The sequence below is a fragment of the Melospiza georgiana genome, chromosome 8, assembly GCF_028018845.1.
Source record: "Melospiza georgiana isolate bMelGeo1 chromosome 8, bMelGeo1.pri, whole genome shotgun sequence".
Taxonomy (NCBI): domain Eukaryota; kingdom Metazoa; phylum Chordata; class Aves; order Passeriformes; family Passerellidae; genus Melospiza; species Melospiza georgiana.
Window position 1 is genome coordinate 6,009,352 of NC_080437.1, and position 24,504 is coordinate 6,033,855.

Genomic DNA, 24,504 nt, shown 5'->3' on the forward strand with positions numbered 1-24,504 from the left:
TGGGAATGTGAGTGGCTGTCACCCTCCCTGTCTCTTCCTCCTGGTTCTCTAATATTCTTTGAGCTGTGTCCTGTTCTGGGTCCTCATAGCCAGAGAGTCCTGGAGCATGTCCAGGGAAGGGAATGGAGCTGGGGAAGGGTTCAGGTGTGAATTTCTGCATGCAAAGGGTGCTCAGGCCTTGGCAGGGGAGCTTTGCAGTGCCCAGCCCTGCAGGTGTCCCAGGAAGGGCTGGAGGTGGCACTCAGTGCTCTGGGCTGGGCACAAGGTGGGCACTGGGCACAGCTGGGACTCCAGGGGCTGGCAGGGATTTTCCAGCCTCAGTAATTCCATGAATCCAAGCAAAAACCAGCCTGGACTTAGCAATGACCTGTGTGACTGGGGAAGGACTGAGGTTTTTGGAGAAATAGAAATATCTGTTTCTCAAAAAACCTCAGTCCTTCCCCAGCCTGGGACAGTGGAAGGTGTGTCTGCCGCAGCAGGGGTGGCACTGGATAGGCTTTAATGTCCCTTCCAACCCCAGCCACTGTGATTCTATGAAGTGATGCCATGATCCTGATGGAGGCAGCATTCCCTCCCTGACACAACAGTGGGAGGCTGCCTGTACAGCTTCAGTTGTCCAAACCACCATTTTTTGGTGATACCCCAAATCAAGGATCAGCTGGTGCTGATCAGATTGTAGCGTCAGTTCTTTTGGAGCTGAGACAGAGCAGTAGGATGTCCCAAGTGTGCTAAAGAGGGACATTTGCATTTTTCAGCCTTCATTCCAGCTGGGTGCCAAAAAAAAAGTTTCAGGGAACTCAGACAGCCTTAATTTCATTTTACTGTAGTGTTGGAGTCTGGAGCTCTGCTTACTCGAGGCACAAAGCAGTGACAACAACAGCAGTTGTGATGGTGCCAAGCAGCAATAAAAGAGAGAGGTTTTGTTCCAGGCTTAACCCAGGAGAAACATCTGCCACCGAGCTGGATGAGCACCCTCACTGAACACCCTTCACAACTTTGGGAATGAGTCTTGAAAGGGATTTAGAGAGTGAATGGCCGCTTTTGTATCCTGGAGGCAGAGCAGAGCCAGCAGCCCTGCGGGCTGTGGTGTGTGTCAGAAGATAAATGTCCTGTCAGAGCTGGCAGGGACTGAGGCTGCAAACAACACCTTGGGCCACAGCCAGCACTGCCTGGAAACCCTTGCTGCTTCCTCAGGAGCCATCCCATGGGATGGACCACAGGCATGAGTCCAGGATGGACCACAGGCATGAATCCAGGATGGATCACAGGCACAAATCCAAGCGTGGCTCATGGTGACGTTGCTTCTACCTGGAAGTTGGGAGCAGCTTGGTGGCTGCATCCCCAGGGATGGAGCCATGACCTTTGGGTTGTGCATGTCCCTGCTCCTCCATGGGGACAGGGAGTCAATCCAGGCATGTTTCAGCACAGCTGCTTTCCCTGAGTTTGGCAGCTGGTGCTCTCTGGGAAAATGTGTCACGTTTGGAGCCAACTCCAGACAGGGAGCAATTCCGCAGGGGAAATTCACCTGGCTCCAGACACTGCCATCATCCCTGCACAGTGTTCTGTGGCTGAGCAGTGGGGAATGCAGCCAGGAGAATGCCACCTCTCCTCCTGCCCCTGCTCACTGTCCTGGATGTAGGGACAGGGATGAGGAGAAGGTTCCTCATCCCGTTCCCTGCCATGGCAGTTGTGCTCTCCTGATAAAACGCTGCTTGTGGTTAAATCAAAATCATCCAGTTTATTGCATTTTCTGTTAAAACTCAAATCATGGAGCTAGGGGTCTGCTTTGCCTCCTTGTTTGCTGCCTCTGTAGGGTGGCCTGGATCCACCCTTGATAGGCTGTACTGTGCCTATAAAATAGACATAAATAATTTGCTTTTCATACTTTTTTACACCAGTATTGCCTTCAAGAACTTTGAGGACTGCAGGTGGGCAGGAGGTCAGTTGTGAATATCCATTCCATCCCCAGCTGGATTCCATAGCCTCATCCAGGGAGTGGATTCATGGCAGGTGCAGAAATTACTCCTCATTAGGTGGAATAAGAAGCAGCTGGAGAAAATCCCTTATAAGGGGACTTATAAGGGTAGAAGGAACCTCTTTATGCTTGGAGAGGTTGGCAAGGTGCTCTTGTTTCTTTTGCAATTGAATTCCAACCATTAAACTGGAAAAAGCTTCTAAGATCATCAAGTCCAGCTTTTTTCCTGGGCAAAGTGAGAGATGGTTGAGGAAGAAGAGGAACAAGTGAAATCCTTCACTTGTGGCAGTTGTGCTCTCCTGATGAAATGCTGCTTGTGGATGGATTAAAATCATCCAGTTTATTGCATTATCTGTTAAAACTCAAATCCTGGAGCTAGGGGTCTGCTTTCCCTCCTTGTTTGCTGCCTCTGTAGGGTGGCCTGGATCTTCCTGAGGATTCTGGGCTGTATTTTGCCTGTCAAATAGGCATAAATAATTTGCTCTCCATGCTTTTTTACACCAATATTCCCTTTAAGAACTTTGAGGACTGCAGGTGGGCAGGAGGTCAGCTGTGAATATCCATTCCATCCCCAGCTGGATTCCATAGCCTCATCCAGGGAGTGGATTCAGGGCAGGTGCAGAAATTACTCCTCATTAGGTGGAATAAGAAGCAGCTGGAGAAAATCCCTTATAAGGACTGGGTGAGCAGAATGGAAGGAGCCCCATTGTGCTGGGAGAGGATGGTGGGCTGCTCTTGTTTCTTCTATAATCAAATTCTGATCATTAAACTGGAAAAAACTTCCGAGATCATCGAGTCCAGCTCTTTCTAGGCAAAATGAGAGATGGTTGTGGAACAAGTGAAGTCCTTCACTTGTGGCAGTTGTGCTCTCCTGATAAAATGCTGCATGTGGATGGATTAAAATCAGCCAGTTTACTGCATTTTCTGTTAAAACTCAATTCCTGGAGCCAGGGATCTGCTTTGCCTCCTTGTTTGCTGCCTCTGTAGGGTGGCCTGGATCTTCCTGAGGATTCTGGGCTGTATTTTGCCTGTCAAATAGGCATAAATAATTTGCTCTCCATGCTTTTTTACACCAATATTCCCTTCAAGAACTTTGAGGACTGCAGGTGGGCAGGAGGTCAGCTGTGAATATCCATTCCATCCCCAGCTGGATTCCATAGCCTCATCCAGGGAGTGGATTCAGGGCAGGTGCAGAAATTACTCCTCATTAGGTGGAATAAGAAGCAGCTAGAGAAAATCCCTTATAAGGGTAGAAGGAACCTCATTGTGCTGGGAGAGGTTGGTGAGCTGCTCTTGTTTTGTCTGTAATCAAATTTCAGTCATTAATCTGGAAAAAACTTCCAAGTTCATCAAATCTAGCTCTTCCTGGGCTAGATTTGTGAGAGATGGTTGTGGAACAAGAAGAACAAGTGAAGTCCTTGTACTGCAGGTAGGGAGAAAAGTCACAAGTTTCAGTCTTTGCTGCAGACTTTCAGTGTTTTGCCAGAGGATAATATCTGTTTTGCCAGCTGTAGCACTGTTACTGTCTGGAGTGGGTGTTTAAAAAACTTCATTATTGATGGGATTTAAGGAGCAGTGGGAGGAGAACTTGGTGGAGAAAGTCCGGGTTTGTTTGACTCTGCTTTGTTGGACAGAACAATTGTTTCTTGAACAGCTGGAGCAGTGTTTGTTGCGATTTTTTTTTTTTTCACCCTAAACACATCCCAGCTCAAGGGCTGAATGTTTGCCGTTCTATACCTTTTTCACACAGTTGTAGAAAGGGAAATACAATTTTCCTGCCTCTTGCTGTGGTGATCAAAGATTCCCTGTGAGGTTTTCTGATCCCATTTGCCTCCTTCCCATGTGTTTTCCCACTTGCAGCAATTTGCAGCTCAGCTGTTATGCTCAAGGCTCTCGCTGGAGAGCTGAGGCTCCATTTGCCTTTCAGGGCAAGTACCCACCTGGAAATAATCATGGAAACACTTATTTTGCACACAAGTCCCTCAAAAATCCAGGCAGTTCTTGGAGGGAATCAAGACTCTGTTTTATGAATCCATTTAATATTTTCCTGTGGAGAGCAGAGGGAGGTTTTTATTGACCTCAAAAATCAAATCTTCCTCTCTTCTTTTCAAAGAAACTCAAATATTTGGCTGTTTTGTCACTTCTGACTGTTTAGGGGAATTCTGGCCTGCCACAAACCCCCCTAAATCTGGGATATTGATGGTGTAATTCCATGATATGTAAATCTGGGATATTGATGGTGTAATTCTATCATATGTTTGAAGTTTGTTTTGTCAGCAAATTGCTTTTCCTATTATTTGCTCTATTGCAGAGTTGAAGTTTCAGGCTTTTCTCATGGTAAGAGTTGGAATTTAAAAACTTAGGGCCTATTTGTCTGTTTTTTAATGGATTTGGTCTATAATAGATGCCTTTCACTACCCTCCCTTGGATTTCACAGGCATAATTATCCATTAAAAAATACCCTGTGGTGAGTTCCCCCCAATTTGGGAGTTTAAGGGTGCAAAGATCTGACCACTTGTCCAAGGCTGTTATCTTCTTCCATAAGTTCATTCCTCATTTGGGAATGCTGGAATTGATGTAATGAATTTTCATTTTATGCTTAGGCCTTGCTGTCACAGGATTCCTGTCCAGTTGTTTGCTTGCTCCTATTACAATGTGGGCCCACGTGCTCCCGGTAATAAAAATATTCTTCCTGAGGAAAAAAAGCTGTTTTTGAGAGCATGAAAGGTGATATTTTCTGCATTTATCAGCTCAGATTTCTCTTATAATTAAATAGATTCAATTGAAATTATTTTTTTAATTAAATGGAAGGATTGGCCTAAATAATTTAGCCTGGCCATGGGCACTTCCAGGGGCAGCTACAGCTTCTCTGGGCCATGCTGTATTTTGGGTTAAATTTTTGTTGTATCTGTGCGTTTCCTTCAACATCACCTGGGGAAATTGATGGATCTCAGGTTTTTATGGAAAAGAGAGGATGAGAAACCAGGGTAGTGCAAATCACAGGGTGATTGAGGATGGGAGAGACATCTGGAGGTCCTATCATACAGGTTGCCATGGGGCATGTCCTGATGGTTTTTGGGTCTTTCCAAGGAAGTCAATTGCACAAGGAGGACAATTCCACAGCCTTCTGGGTTCTAAGGCAGTGGAAATTCAGCTTCCAAGTCAGGATACTCCCTGCAGCTTTGGAGACCCAAACTCGTGTCCCCCATCCTGCTCCAGACTGGTTTGGGTGCAGTCCTGTGGGCCCTGGCTCAGGGGGCTCTTTATGGCTGCATCACTTTCCCATTCCAGCCTGGCCTGGGCAGCCTTTGCTGAGGGAATTGCTGCCAAACAAGTGAGAAAGTCACCTTTTTGGCTGAAGAAAAGGCACAAATTTGGGTGTGAAACCACCAGGGAAATGTTCAGAAAACCCCTGAGAGCTTGGATGGGGACTCAGTGCTGCAGAGTGCTGTGCTTTGTCCATCCAGGGGTGGTTTCACTCTTCTCTCTGGGGCTGCTTCCCTGATCAATCTTTTTTGGGTTGCAATTTATTTCTGGGGGGCTGAAGCAGAGCAGGAAGGAGTATGACTGAGCAGGTTTGTGGCACACAGGAATTCCAGTGGATCCTGAATGGATCCTGTTGCAGTAAGGTAGAAAAATCATAAAGGCCTCATAAAATGAGGCCTACTGCTAAAATCAGTGGCTGGCCTTGTCAGGCTAGCACTTTGTGAATTCCCATGTGAAAGCAATCCTGGTGTGAGCAGTTCCTTAACATAACAATGTATTGCTGGGTAAAAAACAGCCAGCACCTGTATAAACTGTTTTTGCACCATTAGATGGAAAAATGGAAACTATCTCTCACAAACTTCCCTACATGTACACACTGAGAGTTTTTAAGTGACCAATCAATACAGAATAACAACCTGTTAATAACCAATAAAGTAATAGGTAAGAAAGCTACTGACCAATTACAGTCCCACACAAGCTCTGTAAAACTGTATAAAAAGGAGTTATGTGACTAAAGATAAGTCTTTTTCGACCATGAAGAAAATGGAGTCCATGTGATTTATTCCTATAGATTACCAGCTTTAGGGATGGTTTTCCAGAGGTTTATCCCAGTGATCTCCCATCATCACCAAATCCATCCTGCAGCTTTCTGTTATATTTTTCCCAGTTCAGCCCCAGAGCATGAAGGAGGAGTCTCAGGAAGACAGAGAGGAGGGAAGCAGCTGGATGTGTGCCCTGTGTAAAGGGATCCATTAATAGAGGTTTCTCTTCTATTGCAGCGTTCCCACATTCCAGAGCCTTCCCGAGGAGATCCTCAGCAAGCTTGCAGATGTTCTGGAAGAGGTAAGACCTTTGAATATTGAGATTTCATGAGCTCAGAACCTTCTGCTGGCAATATCCAGCCTCTTCTTTTTCCCCCAAAGAGCAGCTCCCCAGTTCGGCACCCAAGGAAAGCCATGAGAGGAGTTGTGGGGAAAATTAATCTAGTTTTGAATAGGGTTTATATATTTTTAATTGGATTTTTATCCAATCAATCATTTCCTGTGGTGTCCAGAAGGGAATGAGCTTCTCCAGCCTCTGGGTGAGTGGTGGGGAGGAGGGGAATGTGAAAAGTGTCCCATCAAATCTGAAATGAGACCAGGTTATGTTGGAGGGTATTTTAAAAGTGTTGTGGAAAAGGTGCTCTGCAAACAGTTGCAGCAGTGTTGAGATGTTGGGGTCAAGTTGGGCCTTAACTGGGGTCTTGTTAGGATCAGGCTTTTAATAAATCCATTTCAAACAACAAAGAAATCACCCACAAAACACCAACCAAAACAAACCTCTGGAAAAAAAAAAACACAAAAAACCTTACAAGCCCCTCAAACTGCAAAAAACCCTAAGCTGCACCCTACCAAAAATACCGAAACCCCCCAGCCTTGCCTTATAAACAGATGTAAAATATTTGGGTCATTTCACAGTTTCCCCCCATATTTTATTCCCATAACACTCCCTTCTGAGCCTGAGGAATTCAATATCCCAGAAAGTCGTTAATAAACCCTTCCAAAAGGTGATTTAAGTGCAGGGAATGAGTGTGTGGCAGTAATTTATTTCATTCCTGCTGGCTTTTCTTCATCCCCGCCTCTCCATCAGGGAAGATGTTCCCGTGGATTTGGAGGAAAAGCGCTGCTGACATCAGAGTTGATTTGAATTCCTTTTTTTTCTGAGCTTTGCTGGGGTGTTGTTCCTTCTCTGCCTTTTTATTTAGTGCCCGGATAAATTCTGTGGCTCCAACAAATCAGCTGTTTGTCACCCTGAATAATTGCATATTCACAGATAAGCTTTATTCCTTTTACTGCCAGGGAATGCTCTGATTTAAGGAAAAAAAAAAAAAGGATATGAATTCCCTCTGCTGTAAATTCCATCTGCCTATCTCAAAACCCCACTCCCAATGAGAATTTGCTTGGATCACATCACCAGCATTAAGCTCCTTATCAAGAGTTAAGGAGGAGAATAAAGTCTATAAAACTTTTCCAGAAACACTTCAAGTTTTGTGGCAGCTGGGGAAAAAAAATTCTTAATAAATATCAGTGAAGAAATGAGGCACAAAAGCAGCATTTATGGGGAATAAATCTGGATTGTTAGGGTGGATGCTCCCAGTTTTCTGTTTGGAATGAGTGTTATTTTCTCTGGGTTTGTCTAGGAGTGAATAGGCTGTGTTTTGCATAAATTCAAAATAAAAAGTCACTCTTAAATCTGTGTATTTAGATGTAAAGTCTGATCTGGCTACAGTCCCCTTTCCATAGGTTACACCTGTGAAGTATTGAATAACCCCTCTGGATCATGGGATTGTTAATATTCCATGGAAAAAAAGTGTCTGGTGACTCACACAGGGATTATCTGGGTGGCACCAACACTGCCAATAATTTCAGTCTTTATGGATAATTGCATTTAGCAAATGGAATTAAACTGCTGGAGGGAGTAGGATGGGGAGTCTGTTCCTGGCATGGCTGAGGAATGGGATGAGCTTTTGGTGGGCCTGGGCAGTGCTCAGAGATCTGGGCTGGCATTTCCTCCTCTCCCTCTTTTCTCCCCTTCATTTTTATTTGGGTTTTGTGGCACAAAATCAGGATTTCTTTCCCATCCTTAAGTTGCTTCACATTTTGGCAGTGCTTTTCCTCTCAAAGGTTATTCTCTGTGCCATTCAAATGTAAAACTTGTAGGATTTCCATCTCAAATCAGATGTTCAGATACTTATAGATGTAATTAAGGTTCCTTGACCTCTTCTCCTCTGAAGCCACTTCCAGGTATTCATGATTTTGTAATTTTCCATTTGATCTCACATTCTGCTTTGTGCCTACAGCTGATTCTTCTCAATTTTGTTCCCCAGCTCCAAATTCCTACTCCTGTTGAAAGGAAGGATCCCTTTGCCTGGATGTCAGGGATGGAGCTGTTACCTGCCTGAACATCTGCCCCAGCTCCACAGAATTGGGGTTTTTCAGGGAAAGGGAAAGAGGCAGGAACTCGGAGAGCTGGAGGCAGCTGGAATAACTAATACCACACTGGTTTGGGGTGGAAGGGACAATAAGGATCATCCCATTCCACCCCTGCCATGGGCAGGGACACCTTCCACTGTCCCACGCTGCTCCAGCCTGGCCTTGGGCACTGCCAGGGATCCAGGGGCAGCCACAGCTGTGCCAGGGCCTGCCCACCCTGCCAGGGAACAATTCCTAATTCCCAATATCCCATCTAAACCTCCTCTCTGTCAGCATGAAGCCATTCCCTGTGTCCTGTCCCTCCATCCCTTGTCCCCAGTCCCTCTCCAGCTCTCCTGGAGCCCCTTCAGGCCCTGGCAGGGGCTCTGAGCTCTCCCTGGAGCCTTCTCCTCTCCAGGTGAGCACCCCCAGCTCTCCCAGCCTGGCTCCAGCCCTGGAGCAGCTCCATGACCTCCTCTGGATTTGCTCCAGGTGCTGTTGGTGCCCCAGACAGAATTTCAAGTTCTGTGGCTGCAGATGCACAGGAGGAGATGGAATTAAGGTCTCGTTGGCATTTTCAACCCAGGCCTCTTCATCTGCATTTCCTAATCCTGTTCCTTGGCTGTTTGGGATTTAGCCTGGTAATCCATGGGAGATGTTGTGTGTAGGAATCTGAGCAGCTGGAGCAGCTGAGACAGTGACAAAGGCACCGAGATTTGCTTACAAAACCCTGCAGATCCGTTTCTTGTGCAGATAATGTCAGGTGTAAACCACGTCACGTGGATTTGCCTCCTTTGTTGTGTATCCAGAGTTTGAGACAGCTTTGATATTTATGTGTGTGTGACCATGATATTTTCTGAAAAATCCCTTTGCCAGGGTTTCTTCTCTTGCGAAGCCTCAGCTTCTCCCTGTTTTGCTGCTTTGGAATGTGAATTGTTTTTAATTAATGACCAATCACAGCCAGCTGTGTTGGACTCTGAGTCAGTCACGAGTTTTTATTATTCATTCTTGCTAAGCCTTCTGTAAGTATCCTTTCTCTATTCTTTAGTGTAGTTTAGTATAGCATTCTTTAATATAATATCATAAAATAATAAATCAGCCTTCTCAGAACTTGGGAGTCAGATTCTCATCTCTCACCTCGTCCTGGGGACCTCACAAACACCACATGTGTGTATATTTATGGATTATTGTTGGGTGTATAGAAATTTAAAGTGCTCCAGGCCAGGCTGGACAGGGTTTGGAGCAGTCTGGGATAGTGGAAGGTGTCCCTGCCCATGGCACAGGATGGACTTTAAAGTCCCTCCCAAGCCAAAACATTCTGTGATTCTCTGACAATACTTTATAACATTGAAATATATAATATACTTTATATTTATATTTTTATATATATATATACACTTTATAACATAAATATATAAATATTAATATAAAAAGTATATATATAATGAAATATATAGATATACACTTTATAACATTGAAATATATAATATTTATCTATCATAATTGTGGTATAAATAGATATTTCAATATAAATCTGGCTAATTGCCCTAAATCCAGCTGTAGAGCACTTGATTAACTCCTCCTGGGTTAACAGGAGAGCAGCCACAGCTTGGAAGTGCTGGGAATTGTGGTAATTTCGGGATCTCCCATTGTGGGGAGGAAAGATGAATCTGACTCCATGAACTTAGAAGGCTAATTTATTATTTTATTATATTATATCATATTAAAGAATGCTATACTAAAGAATAGAGAAAGGATACTTACAGAAGGTTAAAAAGATAATAATGGAAAACTTGTGACTCCTTCCAGAGTCTGACACAGCTGGCTGTGATTGGTCATTAAGTCAAAACAATTCACATGAAACCAATCAAACAATGACCAGTTGGTAAACAATGTCCAAACCACATTCCAAAGCAGCAAAACACAGGGGAAGCAATCAGATAATTATTGTTTTCATTTCTCTCTGAGCTTTCTCAGCTTCCCAGGAGAAGAAATCCTGGCAAAGGGATTTTTCAGAAAATATGATGGTGACAAGGAATGTTGTTCCCACATCTCCCAGTGTGTGTTTTGGGAATTCTTTCACTGGAAGCATTAATATTCAGAATTTTAATTTATTTGAATGTACTACTGTGATCCAGCTGCCAGTGATGTGTTTCCTGCAGCCCCAGGCAGCCTGGCCTTGGCTCCCAGTGAATCCCTGGACAAACAGCAGAGCCAAACTGAGGGGGGAGGCAGAGAAATGTGCTGAACCTCACAGGCAGAGTCTGCCAGGGGTGGAGACTCTTCCTGCTGCTCTGGGTGCTGAAATTTGGGATCCCAGCTCCTGTCTGCAGCCACTTCAGCAGCTCAGTTTGTGTGCTGAGTGTCACTTGCCAGCCTTTGTCTTGTTCCTTCCTTTCATTTTAATTTTCTCATTTTAATTCCAATGAAAGACTGAATTTCAAAAGGCACCAATATTAACAAAAATAAAACACAACCCAAAATTCTTCCCTGCTGCTTGTGGAGCTCCTGTTGTGGCTCTTGGTGGAGAGTGGGATCTTGGAGGAGATTTCATGGCTTAATTCAGCCTTCAGAGCTGTCCTGGGCCTTAAAGCATCCTTCCTGCTCCACACTGCCCAATTAGTATGGATCAGGTGGCCTTGGGATGCCTCTGGTTAATTAACAGAGGCTGAACACAGCCCTGCCTTTGTGGGATTGTGTGGCAGCAGTGAATAGGAGAGGGAAAATGTGCAAAATTAATTAGCTTTCCATAGAATCTGTGGGTTTTAGGCTTGTTTAGGAGTGAGGATGGCTCTTGGATAAAGGGAATCAGGTCCCTGGTGTGTCCTGCAGCCTCTGCCAGCACCAAGGCAGGTATTGATGTGAAACAGAGCCAGAAATCAGATTTGAGGGAGAATTCAAAATAAACAGGGAAGAGTAAAAGATTTTGGCTAAGAAAAAAGTATGTTAATGTTGTTATTGATATTTTTTTATCAAAGGAAGCACTCTGAGGAGTGCTCACTGGAAAAGCTGTGGGAGAGGGTAATGCTGCCTGTGGGGGCATCAAATCAGCTTCAGTCCCGCCTGACTCCATCACAAATGGACAAAATTTTGACTCAAGTTGGATTTCCATTAATTTTTCAAACAGTGCTCATGAGAACACAGCTTTGGGTTTGCAGGTGCACCAGGAAATAAAAGCTTTTTTGGAGGAAAAGGCATTAGAAAATAAAATGCAGCTGGAGAAACTGGAGTGCAGGAATACAATGGAGTCAGTGGCAAGAGCTGCTCTAGCTTTGGATTGGGATAAAATGTGTTGTTTGGAGTTAAATTTTCCTTTTGATTTTCTTGAATGTGGGCACAGACCACGTGAAGGGAATTAAAAATAATCTCCTGCTTGTGTTAGCACAGGAAAGGAGTTCAGTGTTCCCTGGTTTCTGTGGATTCTTGTCAGGAATGTCTCTGTGCGTGTTTATTGCTCATCCTTGCTTTCCTGCAGTGGTAGAAATGGGGCAGAACTTGGGGTTTTTCTTCCCCATTTCTGCAAATCTTATTGTTAAAAGGTGATGGCAGTGGAGAAAACCTTTGGGACCCTGATTACTTCCTCATGTCCCAATATCCCATCCATCCCTTCCCTCTGGCACTGGGAAGCCATTCCCATGTCCTGTCCTTCCATCCCTTGTCCCCAGTCCCTTCTCTGGGTCTGGATTGAAGGCACTTGAGACAGCAGCTCATGTTCAGACTCAGGTGTTTATTATTTCTTATCAGTAAAACAGTCTCACTGCTGTGAGTTCAGCAGCTTTTCATTAGAAGGCACCAAATGGCCAACAGTCTCTTGTTCCAAGGGCTTTTAAGACTAAACTGTCCAATTAAGAACTGACACCTGGATTATTTTCCCTTTTAACCCAATGACTGATCCCACAGAGCTGCCATGGGGACTTTTCTGCCCCACTACAAAATGCCACCCAAACCCATGGAGAAGGAGGAAGAAGAAACCCAGGGTGACACCCTGTGCCCTCCACTTTGCTTCCATCCACAGCACACTAAAAATCCCAAAACCTCAATTTCTCACCAAGAAATTTCTCACACCTGCACTGCTCTCTATAATCTATTGCACACTTTTGTGGGTTCCAGTCTATCTTGAAGTCCAGGAAACTTTCTCCATGAGTGAGGGTCAAAGTCAGGGCAGCCCAGAGCAGACAGAGAAATATTCTCAGTGCTCTGGGTTTCCACATCCTCGAGCCCCTTTAGACCCTGGCAGGGGCTCTGAACTCTCCCTGGAGCCTTTTCTTCTCCAGGTGAGCACCCCCAGCTCTCCCAGCCTGGCTCCAGAGGGGTTCCAGCCCTCAGAGCATTTCCATGACCTCCTCTGGACTTGCTCCAGCAGCTCCACATCCCAGATCAGACACCTCACTGCAGTTTGGTTAGAAAATCTGTTGCCATTTCTTCCTATTTGATTTAGCATCAAATCCCTCCTGTTTTTCCCCAGTAAAATCCTTGCTCTGAACTCATGGGAAGAGATTTCCTGGAGTTCCGTGCTCTTGGCACATGTGGGAACTCCAGGTCTTCTGGTAGGACCTGCTGGGTGTTTGTGTCAGGTGCAATGAGCAGCTTTTGGCCTCTGTCAAATGCACTTTTCAGGCAGGGAAGGGTGTTCTCTCTAAGTGAGATTTATGAAATGAATTTAGAAACCTCTCAAGAAGCAGCTTTTGTTCAGGCTGAAAATCCCAGTGGTATCAGAGGGATTTTTATCCAGAGCTTTCCATGCAAAGCTGGATTCCTCTGGAGACAGGGGGGTTTATTAACATCTCATTTACTCTCACAAGTCCCTCTGCCCTTGTCTCTGGGCTCCTTTGCTGTACCCCAAGCAGAGGAGCTGGGTTGTTGGATTTCCTTCAAGTGTATATTGTAAAATCCACTGGAGTTTGGCCAGAGCACCCCAGCTAGGGAATTGCATCTCCTCCACCTGTCCGAAGCACCTCGATGCATGGAAATCTCCATGAAAATCCCAAGGACGCTCAGAAGGATTGGAGTTGGGAGTTTTAAGATATTTTCAGCTCTCAGAGAACAAATTCTTCACTGGGAGGGTGGGCAGGCCCTGGAATGGAATTCCCAGAGCAGCTGGGGCTGCCCCTGGATCCCTGGCAGTGCCCAAGGCCAGGCTGGAGCCACCTGGAATAGTGGAAAGTGTCCCTGCCCATAGCAGGGGGTGGAATAGGATAATCCCCAATGTCCCTTCCAACCCAAACCATGCTTCCCCCGAGAGAATTCTGTAGTTCCCTGTTTTCCAGCTGCCTTCCCAGCACTTTCCCAGCTTTAACCCATTCTTTGGGCACCTTCTTCTCCTCAATCAAGCTCCCAGTGGTGGGAAAAGCCATTCCAGCAGTGCTATATGATCACCAGCAGGACATGTGGCAAAGGCAGCATCAAACAGAAAAAAGCTTCCCCAAATTTCCTTCATTCCAGGATTTATTTTCTTTCATTTGTTATTATTTTTGGCATTGGTGCATTGAGTGGATGATCAGGTTTTCAGGACTCACTGATAAAATGTTAATTTCTAAAGCTGCCCCACTCAGGTTATGCAGGTGTTGGGATTTAAATATTTCCTATTTCCAATTGGATTAAGCCTATCTATGAGATATTTTAATTTTTTTATGCTCTCTAAGCATATTCTCCAGCTGATCCGACACAGTTATGAAAGAAAGGAAAAAAGAAAAACAAAACATTTTTTGCTGTGATCTTAGATATTTTCCAGGGTTTCACAGATATGAAAAGGGAGGATTTAAGCAAATCCATAATTTATTATTTGCCCTGGTGGATTTGCACCTATTAGAGACACACAGGATGGATGTGGATTTTTTCATGGCACCTGGGACAACAGAGAGGTCACAGGGGAGAACTGAGGAGCTCCAAGTTGTCTCTTCCCTGATCCAGCCTTGTTCCTAATTTCCCAATATCTGTTTGTTTACTGTTCCCGCTTCCCAGAGGCTCTGCAGCCACCCTGGGGCAAGGAACCCATGGAATCTGCTTTTCCAGGCATTTTCTTTGTTGCAGACGGCTTGGGACTGATGAGTTGATGGTTGTCCTTCGCTTCTTAGGTGGAGAAAATGCAATCAATTAATTCTGACTGAAATTTAGTTAAAATTTGGGCATCTTAGGGGTTTTACTGTGGTGGAGGTGGCTCAGCTCAAGCCCCTCTTCCCAAGCAGTGCTGCTGACAGCCTGAGCTGAGCAATTTTTGGGATGGATCTTCCCATGGATGAGGTTCCTGTTCTGTGCTGAGGGCTTTGCTTTCAGTGCTGAATTATTTGGGAGAAGCTTGGAAGAAGAGCATGTGGCTCTCTGGTCTTTTGACCATCTCCTCTTGGGAATTTGTTCAGGAGTTTCCAAAATTCTCTAATTCTCACCAACAAATCACTACTTACAGACATTTATGGGCTAATTTTGGTGGGAATGAACCCCAGAATGAAAGTCCAGTCTGGGGCTTACTCAAAAATATTCCATGATTTCCACCCTTCAACCCTGAAGAAATTAACCCAAACAATGCCTTTTATAGCTGTAAAAATAGGGAAAAGATACAATCAGCAATTCTATTGAGGAAAACCTAATTAATTATTACCTTGATGAGTGTTTTCCCTTTGATTGCAACCTTTCCCCGGCTGGATTTTCCCATAGTGTTGCCCACAGTGACACCTGCTGGAATCCGGGACAATCAAGGTTGGCTTGCAGGTCCTGCTGAGTGAGTCCTGCCAGGGATTAATTAGGAAAAAAAAAAAAAAGAAAGGAACACTTTATGAGGTGATGGAGATACCTAGAGCCACCCAAGGAATGGCCATCAGGTTTGGAATGCTGGGAATATCAGCTGGAGATCTACGGGATCAATGGTTCAAACCCAGCTTTAAAGCAAAGATCAAACATGAAAATGGGGAGATCCTCTTCCCATCCCCAGACCTCCTCCAAGTATGGCTGGGTCCTTTTCCAGGGAATTTATGTCTCTTGGGAAAAGGGGTTGCTCACACTTAGTGTTTGTGCCTCTCTGGTTTTAAACATCCCCTCTGAGGTCTTGGGGATGGATTTGAAGTTCCCCCTTCTCAGGGTGGCATTTGCAGTGTCTGGGTTGTAATAATGGGAATTGAAAAGTGTCCTCAAGATGGAAAAAGCCATTTCTTAATCCTTGGAATGGGATCTTCCCAGCTTTAAGCTGCTGCTGCTGCCCCAGGATTTTCCCTGTGTGGGATGGGATCCCATCTCCATTGGGGTCAGACTGCTCTGTTTGTAAATCCAAATGCCATTTACCAAATTCCTGCAGAAAAAGCCATGCAAAGTAGAATTCAAAAAGCCCTGGTGAAGAAATTTTGCGATCATTGTGTCCTTCCCTGGTAAGGAAAGGGTCAGCTGTGCCTTGTGCTAAAAATCTGACCTAGATTACATTTCCCAGCCTTGCCCTGGTTTTGTTTTGTTTGGTTTTTTTTTTTTTTTTTTTTTTTTTTTTTGACTGATATAAGAGATGCTCCCAAAGAATCTGCTCTAAAGCACAAAATACCTGGGAAAAATCCAACATTTCTGAGTGGGGTCATTGCACGAGAGATTGATGGAAGTGTTGCTGCTGCAGGGGCAGTTCTTGATCTGCTTCATCCTTCAGAAATCTCAGCTTTTACCATCTTCTGAATTCAGGATGTGATTTATTTTTATTCCTCACACCTTCCTCTTTAGTCACCAGTTGTCCAAAATCCTGGAATAAGTTGGAGGCAGTGGAAAGGTCCTGTAAAATTTTCCTCCAGGCAAAGCTGAAATAGGCTCATGCGGCTCCAGCCACGTCAATTTTAGCAGCAGACATTCTATTAAACAGTAAAAAATACTGATTTCTGCACTTAGGGAGCAGATATTTTGCATTCCTATTGTAAAATACAGGTTTTATCCCAATTTTCCAAGTTCTGTTGTCAAGGAGACAGTGGCAACCCAGGTGAGTGGCTCAAGGCAGCTTCTTTTTCATTTGGGAAAAGTTTTTATTGATGTTTCAAAAATTGAGATTTCACCTTTTCCCAGTTTATGCACAGAGTGAAAGTTCACTTGCTGCTTTAATAAATATATTTGGAGCAAAGATTTGATCTTATGGAAGTGTGATTCACAAGAATTCCTTGTTGAGCAGACTGGGAATGGAGGCTGAGTTTGTGTCATGTGGGTTGATAAAATTTTGCATTTTTTTGTACCTTTTGGGGAGTTGATAGAGAAATCAAGGGAAAAGGAGGATATTTCCCAGCAACAGCCAAAATCCATGGGGATATAACAGGGAATATGAGTGTTTAATTCACCTGCCAAACTCAGGGCTTGTTGTCACCTGCACAGAACCCACAAAGTGGAAGCAATTGGTGAATTCAGGGGTTTAAACTGGGAAAATGACCTGTTCCAGTAAATGTCTATTGAGGATGAATAAATCCAATGCTTTCTGTGATTTCCCTTCCAGTAAAGTTGGTTTCCAGTGATAATTTGAAGTGCATTTTCATATGGAGATGTAGAGTCTCCTCCTGAGACTAGACCACAAAAAGAAAATACATTTCATAGCAGGTGACTGGAAAAGTGGCTGAATATATTGAATTAATGTGCATTTTTTTATTCCTCCTGATCGATTCTGAAATGCGTTTGGATCCTGGTGGCAATGCAAATACCTGGGGTGAATAAGCATGCGAAATTTGGAGGAAATGAAGGAAAAGAAATGAAACAAATGTGTTGATTTAAGTTGTTTACTTCCAGTTTCATTTTGGCAAGGAATTGATTCCCACTCTAATAACTGTGGAGCAGACCTGTGGATTTAGGGAGGGCAATGGGATTTCTACACACCTTCTTCCATTATGATGAGGGAAACAAAATCAGAGCTGTTTGGGAAAGGATTGAAGAGCAGCTCTTCTTGCATTTCAATGAAATTTAATTAAACCCCCATGGACTTGAGCTGCTGGTGATTTGTTTTGTGGTGCAGTCCCATCACTGGGTTCTGTTTCTGGTTGGATTTCCTCAAAGTTCCTGTGTGTAATGTCTAAAGGAGGCTGAGAATGTCATGGAATTGTAGAGATTTCAGTCCTACAAAAGCATAAAATTACATTAATGTGACTGGCCCAAGGTGCACAAAGTCTTAATTTTTTAAATTGTGTTTTTATTTTTGCTGAATTTTACTGTTTGCTAATTTTTACTCAGGGTGACTGATGAATTGATTCCACTCTGTTGCCTGGGGATCCTTTTTCTAATTACTGATTCTCAGCTAATTCTCCACATTTCACAGTCATTATCTGTGAATCTGGTATTATTTAAATTCCTAAGCAAAGCTTTTTGGGGGTTTTGACCCCAATTTGTGGCTTGATCTGTAGCCTAATCCCACTACTGCCTTTTACCCAACGAGTTTATCTGTTATCTCCTCTGGGAATAAATCCTAATTTTTCCCATATCAGTTCATCTTGTTTTCCTGGAAAATCTTGTTGCTACACTCCTCTCCCATTTCTCCTGACCCCGTGCTGCTCTCACCCTCTGTCATCTTAATCCTTGAACTCTTTGAGTTCTCCCTCTTGATCTTTGAAGTTGGTCTTGACCTTTTGCCTTCTTCACCTCCCTCTCTATCTCTGAACTTCAGCATCCTGAACCTCCCCACATTAAATTCCTGTTTCTTCTCAGCAGGCAGTCCTTAAAAAAGAGAGTTTGAAGCGCAACAAATCCTCACCCACACAGGCCAGCTCCTGCTCTCCAGCCAGTCCAAGGGCATTCCAGGAATGGCAGAAGGAAAGGGCCAGGAGTTCCTCCTATCTCATGCACCTTTCCTTTGGGAAACAGGAATCCTGGCCAGCTTTTACCAAACATGGTCCCTTATCCACCTTGTTGCCTTTTAAGTATCCCTGAAAATTGTGCTTCAGCAAGAGTTGGGTTGAAGTCCAGTAGAATGTAAAAAAAAGGAGATAAAAGCACAGCCAAGAGGACAATGTTGTGTTTTTCATGACTAGGAGATGAAACCATTGAGGTTTCATCTTGATCTTTGAGGTTGGTCTTCACCTTTTGCCTTCTTCGCCTCCCTCTCTATCTCTGAACTTCCCAGCTTTCTCAGCATCTTCAACCTCCCCACATTCCTGTTTCTTCTCAGCAGGCAGTCCTTAAAAAAGAGCAGAGTTTGAAGCACAACAAATCCTCACCCACACAGACCAGCTCCTGCCCTCCAGCCAGTCCAAGGGCATTCCAGGAATGGCAGGAGAGGGCCAGGAGCTCCTCCCATGTTGTGGACCTTCCCTTTGGGAAGCAGGAATCCTGGCCAGCTTTTACCAAACACGGTCCCTTATCCACCTTGTTGCCTTTTAATTATCCCTGAAAATTGCACTTCAGCAAGAGTTGGGTTGAAGTCCAGTAGAATGTAAAAAACAGGAGATAAAAGCATAGTCAAGAGGACAATGTTGTGTTTTTCATGACTAGGAGATGAAACCATTGAGGTTTATCCCTAGTTTGTGTCCTTCTCCTTAGTACTGCTTGGTTTAGGGAGATTCTGAGGTGAGCTGTGTTTGTTCTATGGCAAACCTAATAAATCCTCTCTGATAGCTCATAAATGCTCCTAATTATCCACTGTTAATTGCCATGAGGAGAGTTTTGTGAAGGTTGGGTTTTCAGGTGCAAAGACCTTGACTTTGGTGGTGTATAAGGAATCCAAACTGCTCAGCTGTGTGTTCTGGGTCATGGAAAGGCCAGAGATATGTGGAGCTTCTTCTTCTTTCCATGAGAGAATTCAACCTTCTGGCAGTTTCTGAATTATCGCAACAGTAGTGTCTTATTTACACCTCAGTGCAAAAAACCTGAATTCCTGGTGGAAATTCAGCCTGGGTTTCAGGACCAGCAGTTTCACCTGAGGAGTTGTCAGAGCTTTGGTCAGAGTTGGAAAAGTCACAGTTTGGAGATGGCTTCTTGCTCTAAATTGGAATGTGTTGAGTTTTGCCTTCCACAGTTCCCATTTGTATAACTTTATTCTCATCTCCTGTCTTGTCCCAGGAGGCCTGGGTCCAGCTCAGTTTGTGGAGATTTTTTTTGCCTTTGAGACACTGAAATGAGAGGAGGTTTTGAGAAAAAGGAAGAGCAGGATGGTGCCAGCCCTATCTCCTTCCCCCCTGCTCACTCTAAGCACACCACAGGGAACAGCAGTGCCAAACAAAGAAAACCAACCAGAAATTAAATCAATAATTTATCCAAAGAGCTTCAAATTAGGGACATTTCTCACATCTTTGCACTTCAGGAACAGCAGGGCCCTGTTGTTTAACCCCTTTGGTTTATCCATTTCAGTGTGTATCCCATGGATTAGGTGGAGGCTGTGCTTCCTTTTGCTTCAATGAAATAGTTGTTGAATATCCTTTTTTTACTATCCTCATACATCCTTTTAGATTCCTTTTCCCTGGAGCAATCCCTGTTCCTCAGCAGCACTGATTATATCTTGATATAATACAGGTTTTATCTTGTTGAGGACAGATGAACTCATTGTGGGGAGTCATTTCTTAAACCATAGTTTAATTTTAAGCAGTTGCTCTTGGACCAGGGAGTTGGATCAAAAATCCGCATGTGTCCCAAGTATACCCAACCCTAAAATTCCAGGATTTGTATTATTCCAGAAGCTGAGCTGTGTCCATGCACAGCCAGCCCCTTTTTTTTGGAGGTGTGTTAAGCGCCTTGCTCAAGGATGGTTTTGCAGGAATTGAAAGGAACCCGTAAAGGCAGAATTGTCCTCACAATTGGACAAGACAGCCAGAGTGTCCAGCTCATTCTCAGAAGTGTTTTCCTCAGTGCTGTTACAGCCCATTAAGGAGCCACAGTGTATCAGTGCGGAGGAAATGTCTCCCAAATGGATTGGACAGGAAGACAGGCTCCTGTCACTATCACAGCACAGCTTTTGCTGTAAAATACATACTCAGTGCTGGTGGGTTATCAAAGAGCTCTATCTTTAAGGAGGAAGAGTAAGTTTGTAATGCCATCAGTATGAAAAACTAAACAAAAAAAAATTGCTGCAGGACATTGCAGCTCAGTTAGAGCCAGCTGAGTGAAAATGACAGGAGCAAGCATGGAACAATTTGGGTGGGAAGGGACTTAAAGCCCATCCTGTTCCACACCTTCCACTGTCCCAGGCTGCTCCAAGCCCCAAAGTCCAGCCTGGCCTTGGGCACTGCCAGGGATCCAGGGGCAGCCACAGCTGCTCTGGGCACCCTGTGCCAGGGCCTGCCCATCCTGCCAGGGAACAATTCCTAATTCCCAATATTCCATCCATCCCTGTCCTCTGGCACTGGGAAGCCATTCCCTGTGTCCTGTCTCTCCATCCCTTGGAAATAGTCTCTCTCCATCTTTCTTGCAGTCTCCCTTCAGGTCCTAGAAGGTCACAGTGAGGTTCCCCTTCCTCATCTCCTTTCTCAATTCTGTGCTCCATAATTATAATGGAATTAAGGGCATGAATTAACCCTCTCTTCCCCTCCTCACTTCCCACTTGTTGCCCTCTAGTTAAGCTGCTGCTTGGGTCTTGAAATGTCTTAAATGTCAAAAATTAGGGATAAATGAGGAGAGGACTAGAAAAGCATAATCCTCCCCTCTGGCTATTTCAAGCAGTAGCATTTTTAGATAATCCCTGGGAGTTTTACGCATGGTAAAACCAGGGAAACAAATCTTTGTGATTTTTAAGTTCAGTGCAGAAGACTGATATTTACCTGCTTGGTTTTTTAGCATTTTCAGCAAATAAATATATTTTTCCATTTTATTTTGTTTGCATACCTGTTGTCATTTTAGGATGTTTAAGGCTGCAAATCCTGAACAGGAAAAATAGATCGTCTAAAAGCTGCTTCTGTTTGGAGTTTTGCTGGCAGTTCTGTGAATATTTTTTAAAGCGCCAGCAAAATAACCATATTTAGGTTATTTTTATTTTATTTTAAAAACACTCTGGATGCAGTGGGTGGGACATGGAGAACTGTCATCAACCCGTGTTGCTGTCACTGGTTTTTGTGGTCCAAACTCAGCTCCAGCTTTGAAGTTCTCGTTTCAAAGCCACCTTTGTGCCTCAGCTCCCCTGAGGAGACCTTTGGCGCCGTGGGTCACGGAGCATTCCAAACTCTCTGTTTCCCACTTTTTCCCAAACATTCTCAGCATAAACATGGCAGCCAGAGGCATCCAGGGGGAGGAAAAATGAACTTTTTCTCAAGTTTAACTGTTGGGTTGGGCTCCAGAGTGAAGGTTTCTCCCTGAGGCCTGGTCCTGTTTAAACATCTTGTTTTTAGCCAAGGATTCCTCACAAGACCGGGGCAGGCTCTCAAAAATCTCAATTTTAGTCAAGGTTTGTCCACACAACCTGGTCAGCTCTCAAACATCTCATTTTCAGGCAAGGATTCCTTACAAGACCAGAGCAGGCTCTCAAACATCTCAATTTTACTCAAGGTTTCTCCATGAGGCCTGATTGAGGTTTTTCTATGGGCCCTGATCAAGGTTTCTCCACACAACCTGGTCAGCTCTCAAACATCTCATTTTTAGTGGAGGTTTCTCCGCAAGGCCTGGCTGGGATCTCAGACATCTCAATTTTAGTCAAGGTTTGTCCACACAACCTGGTCAGCTCTCAAACATCTCATTTTCAGGCAAGGATTCCTCACAAGACCAGAGCAGGCTCTCAAACATCTCAATTTTAGTCAAGGTTTCTCCATGAGGCCTGGGTGGGATCTCAAACATCTTGGTTTTAGTTGAGGTTTCTCCATGAGGGGCCTAATTGAGATTTAGTCCATGAAGCCTGGTTGAGCTCTCAAACATCTCATTTTTAGTCGTGGTTTCTCTATGAGGCCTGGTCAGGCTCTCAGACATCTCATTTTTGGTGGTATTTAGGAGCAGAAGCTCCAGTTGAAGTTTGTGACTGATCAACCAAGTTCAGTGGGCCAAAATCCTCAGCCAGGTGTGAAGGTCTGAAGTTGCAAAGGTGATGGTTTTTTGTTTGATGGGTGAGATGTGCCCTGGTGTGTTGGGGACAAAGAAATTAATCACGCATTTAACTGTTCTGAGATGGATGGATTGGGGTGGTCACTGAAATATGGTTTGTACATTGCTTTGGGTCCAGTGTCTGTGGGAGATTTTTCATCCTGGGGAGTCAAAAAAGGAGTTTATTGACAAAATTTGGTGCTGTTGCATCCCACTGTTCCTAATTTTGTCCATTTTCAATATAAGTTGGTCTCATGAAAATCCAGTCACTCCTGAAGAAAGCTTGCATTGGGTATTTCTCCACTCAAAGAAATGTCTGTGTCTATTCAATGACATTCTGCACGACATGAGGGATTTCTTAAAATGGGATAGTTGCCTTTTTTAGAGCAAATCTGACTTGATCATGAGACTGGTACTTCTTCTTTGGGGAAACTGGAGCAGGTCATGGAGACCTATCCATGTCTTATCCTCTCAAACCTGATGAGTGAGCATTCTTCCCTCCCTTTGGTAAAGGGATTTTTTTGCTCACTTTAAGTAAAACTGAAGAGAAGTAAAGAGAATAAAAAGCCCTGGTATTTTTATAGAAGCTGTTCTTACTGGACAAACAGCAATCTCCATGGGATGCACTTGGTGGAGGGCTTTAAAGGGAGGAAGAGCTTCACATTTGTTCATTTAGGTTGGGAATGCTATTTTGTGAAAGATTCCAGCTTCTCTGTGTGTTGAGGGACAGGATGGGAGGAAACAGCCTAACAGCCTCAGGCTGGGCCAGGGGAGGCTCAGCTTGGACAGCAGCAGGAATTTCTGCAGGGAAAGGATGCTCAGGCCTTGGCAGGGGAGGTTTGGACATGTCCCAGGAAGGGCTGGAGGTGGCACTCAGTGCTCTGGGCTGGGGACAAAGTGGAGTGAGTTACCAGGTGGACTCCATGGTCTTGGGAGGTCTTTTCCAACCTCAGTCATTCTGGGAATCTGTGAACTTTTGCCAAAAAGCTTCTTCAGAGATATTTGATGGTACCAGAGGTACCTGAGGAGGTATTGCTGTCTCTCAAGTGGGGCTAAAAGCAAGAGCCTTGTTTTTATTTCCATTTCCACGTACCCTGAGTGAGCTCTTGGGCACTTTGCCTGCCCAGGATGATGCACTGACACTGGGCAGGTAGCAAGAATCCCTTTAGAAGGGTGAAGCACATGGATGAGCTGATTTGTGTTAGAAAACAAGGATTTAAGAGCAGGAGCTCTGCTGAAGGATGGGAAGGATGGGTTGATTCAAGCATGAAAAATTGTGTGTGGAATTAGCTGTGAAATAAATGGCTTGGAATACATAAACATGAGGATGTGGGTGGCAGGGAGGGCGTGGAAAGAAGCACCAGGGAGGAGCAGGTCAAGCGAAATGAAAGCTCTGGGCACTCAAGGAGGGACTAGAGGAATGTGATTGGAATGTGGGAAGGACTTGGCTGAGATTAGAGCTCAGTTTGAAAAACAGAAGAGACAAAATTCGCTGAAGTGAGAGGCAGCTTTGGTTGCTTTGAAGCTCAAGTTTGTGTTCCTCCCATTCCTTTGGAAGAGTTCTGGGCGGGAAGTTTGAGAAGACTCATGTATGGGAATGGTTAGGATTCATGGGTGGGATGTTTGAGAGAACTCATGGGTTGAGAAGAGCCATGTGTGGGAATGATTGGGAAGGTTTAGGGGTGGAATGGAATTTATGGGTTAGAAGGTTGGGAGAACTTGTGGGTGGGAATTGGTTACAGCAGCCGGACTGAGACTCAGTTCTGCAGTGGCTGGTGCTGGTGGTAGTTGGTGAGCACGTCCAAGAAATGGCTTTTTAGGGAGCAGGTTTCGCATGTTAAATTGCCCAGAAATCATATCAAAATGCCATTAATGTTTCTAATGAATATGGATGACCTGTTGTAAATTTAGAAGCCATTAGCCCAGTATTTTCATTAAATAGATTTTTGGGTGCTTACAAGATTCCACTTGAGGGGCGGTCTGATCCCAACACCACCTAAAATCAGGCCCTTCCAAGGAATTTCACCATGGATGGTCAAAATGTGCACTTTAAATCTGTTCTCCAGAAACACCCAACATAAGCAGTAAAACTCTGCAAGTTTATGTCCAAACTTTTTTTCCCTCTCTCTTCCCACTCTGGCACATGAAAATGGGAAAAGCTGGAGGTTC

The 24,504-nt window shown here is 44.4% G+C and overlaps 1 protein-coding gene across 2 annotated transcripts in view; it reads left to right on the forward strand.

Annotated features, from left to right (window-relative positions):
- The window catches only part of PRKG1 (protein kinase cGMP-dependent 1), a 352,826-nt gene that overhangs the window by 237,734 nt on the left and 90,588 nt on the right, over positions 1–24,504 (forward strand). For both annotated transcript variants that reach the window (XM_058029350.1, XM_058029351.1), the window contains exon 5: positions 6,241–6,304. In XM_058029350.1, the coding sequence (XP_057885333.1) occupies positions 6,241–6,304 (64 nt within the window). The remainder of the gene's footprint in view (positions 1–6,240; positions 6,305–24,504) is intronic.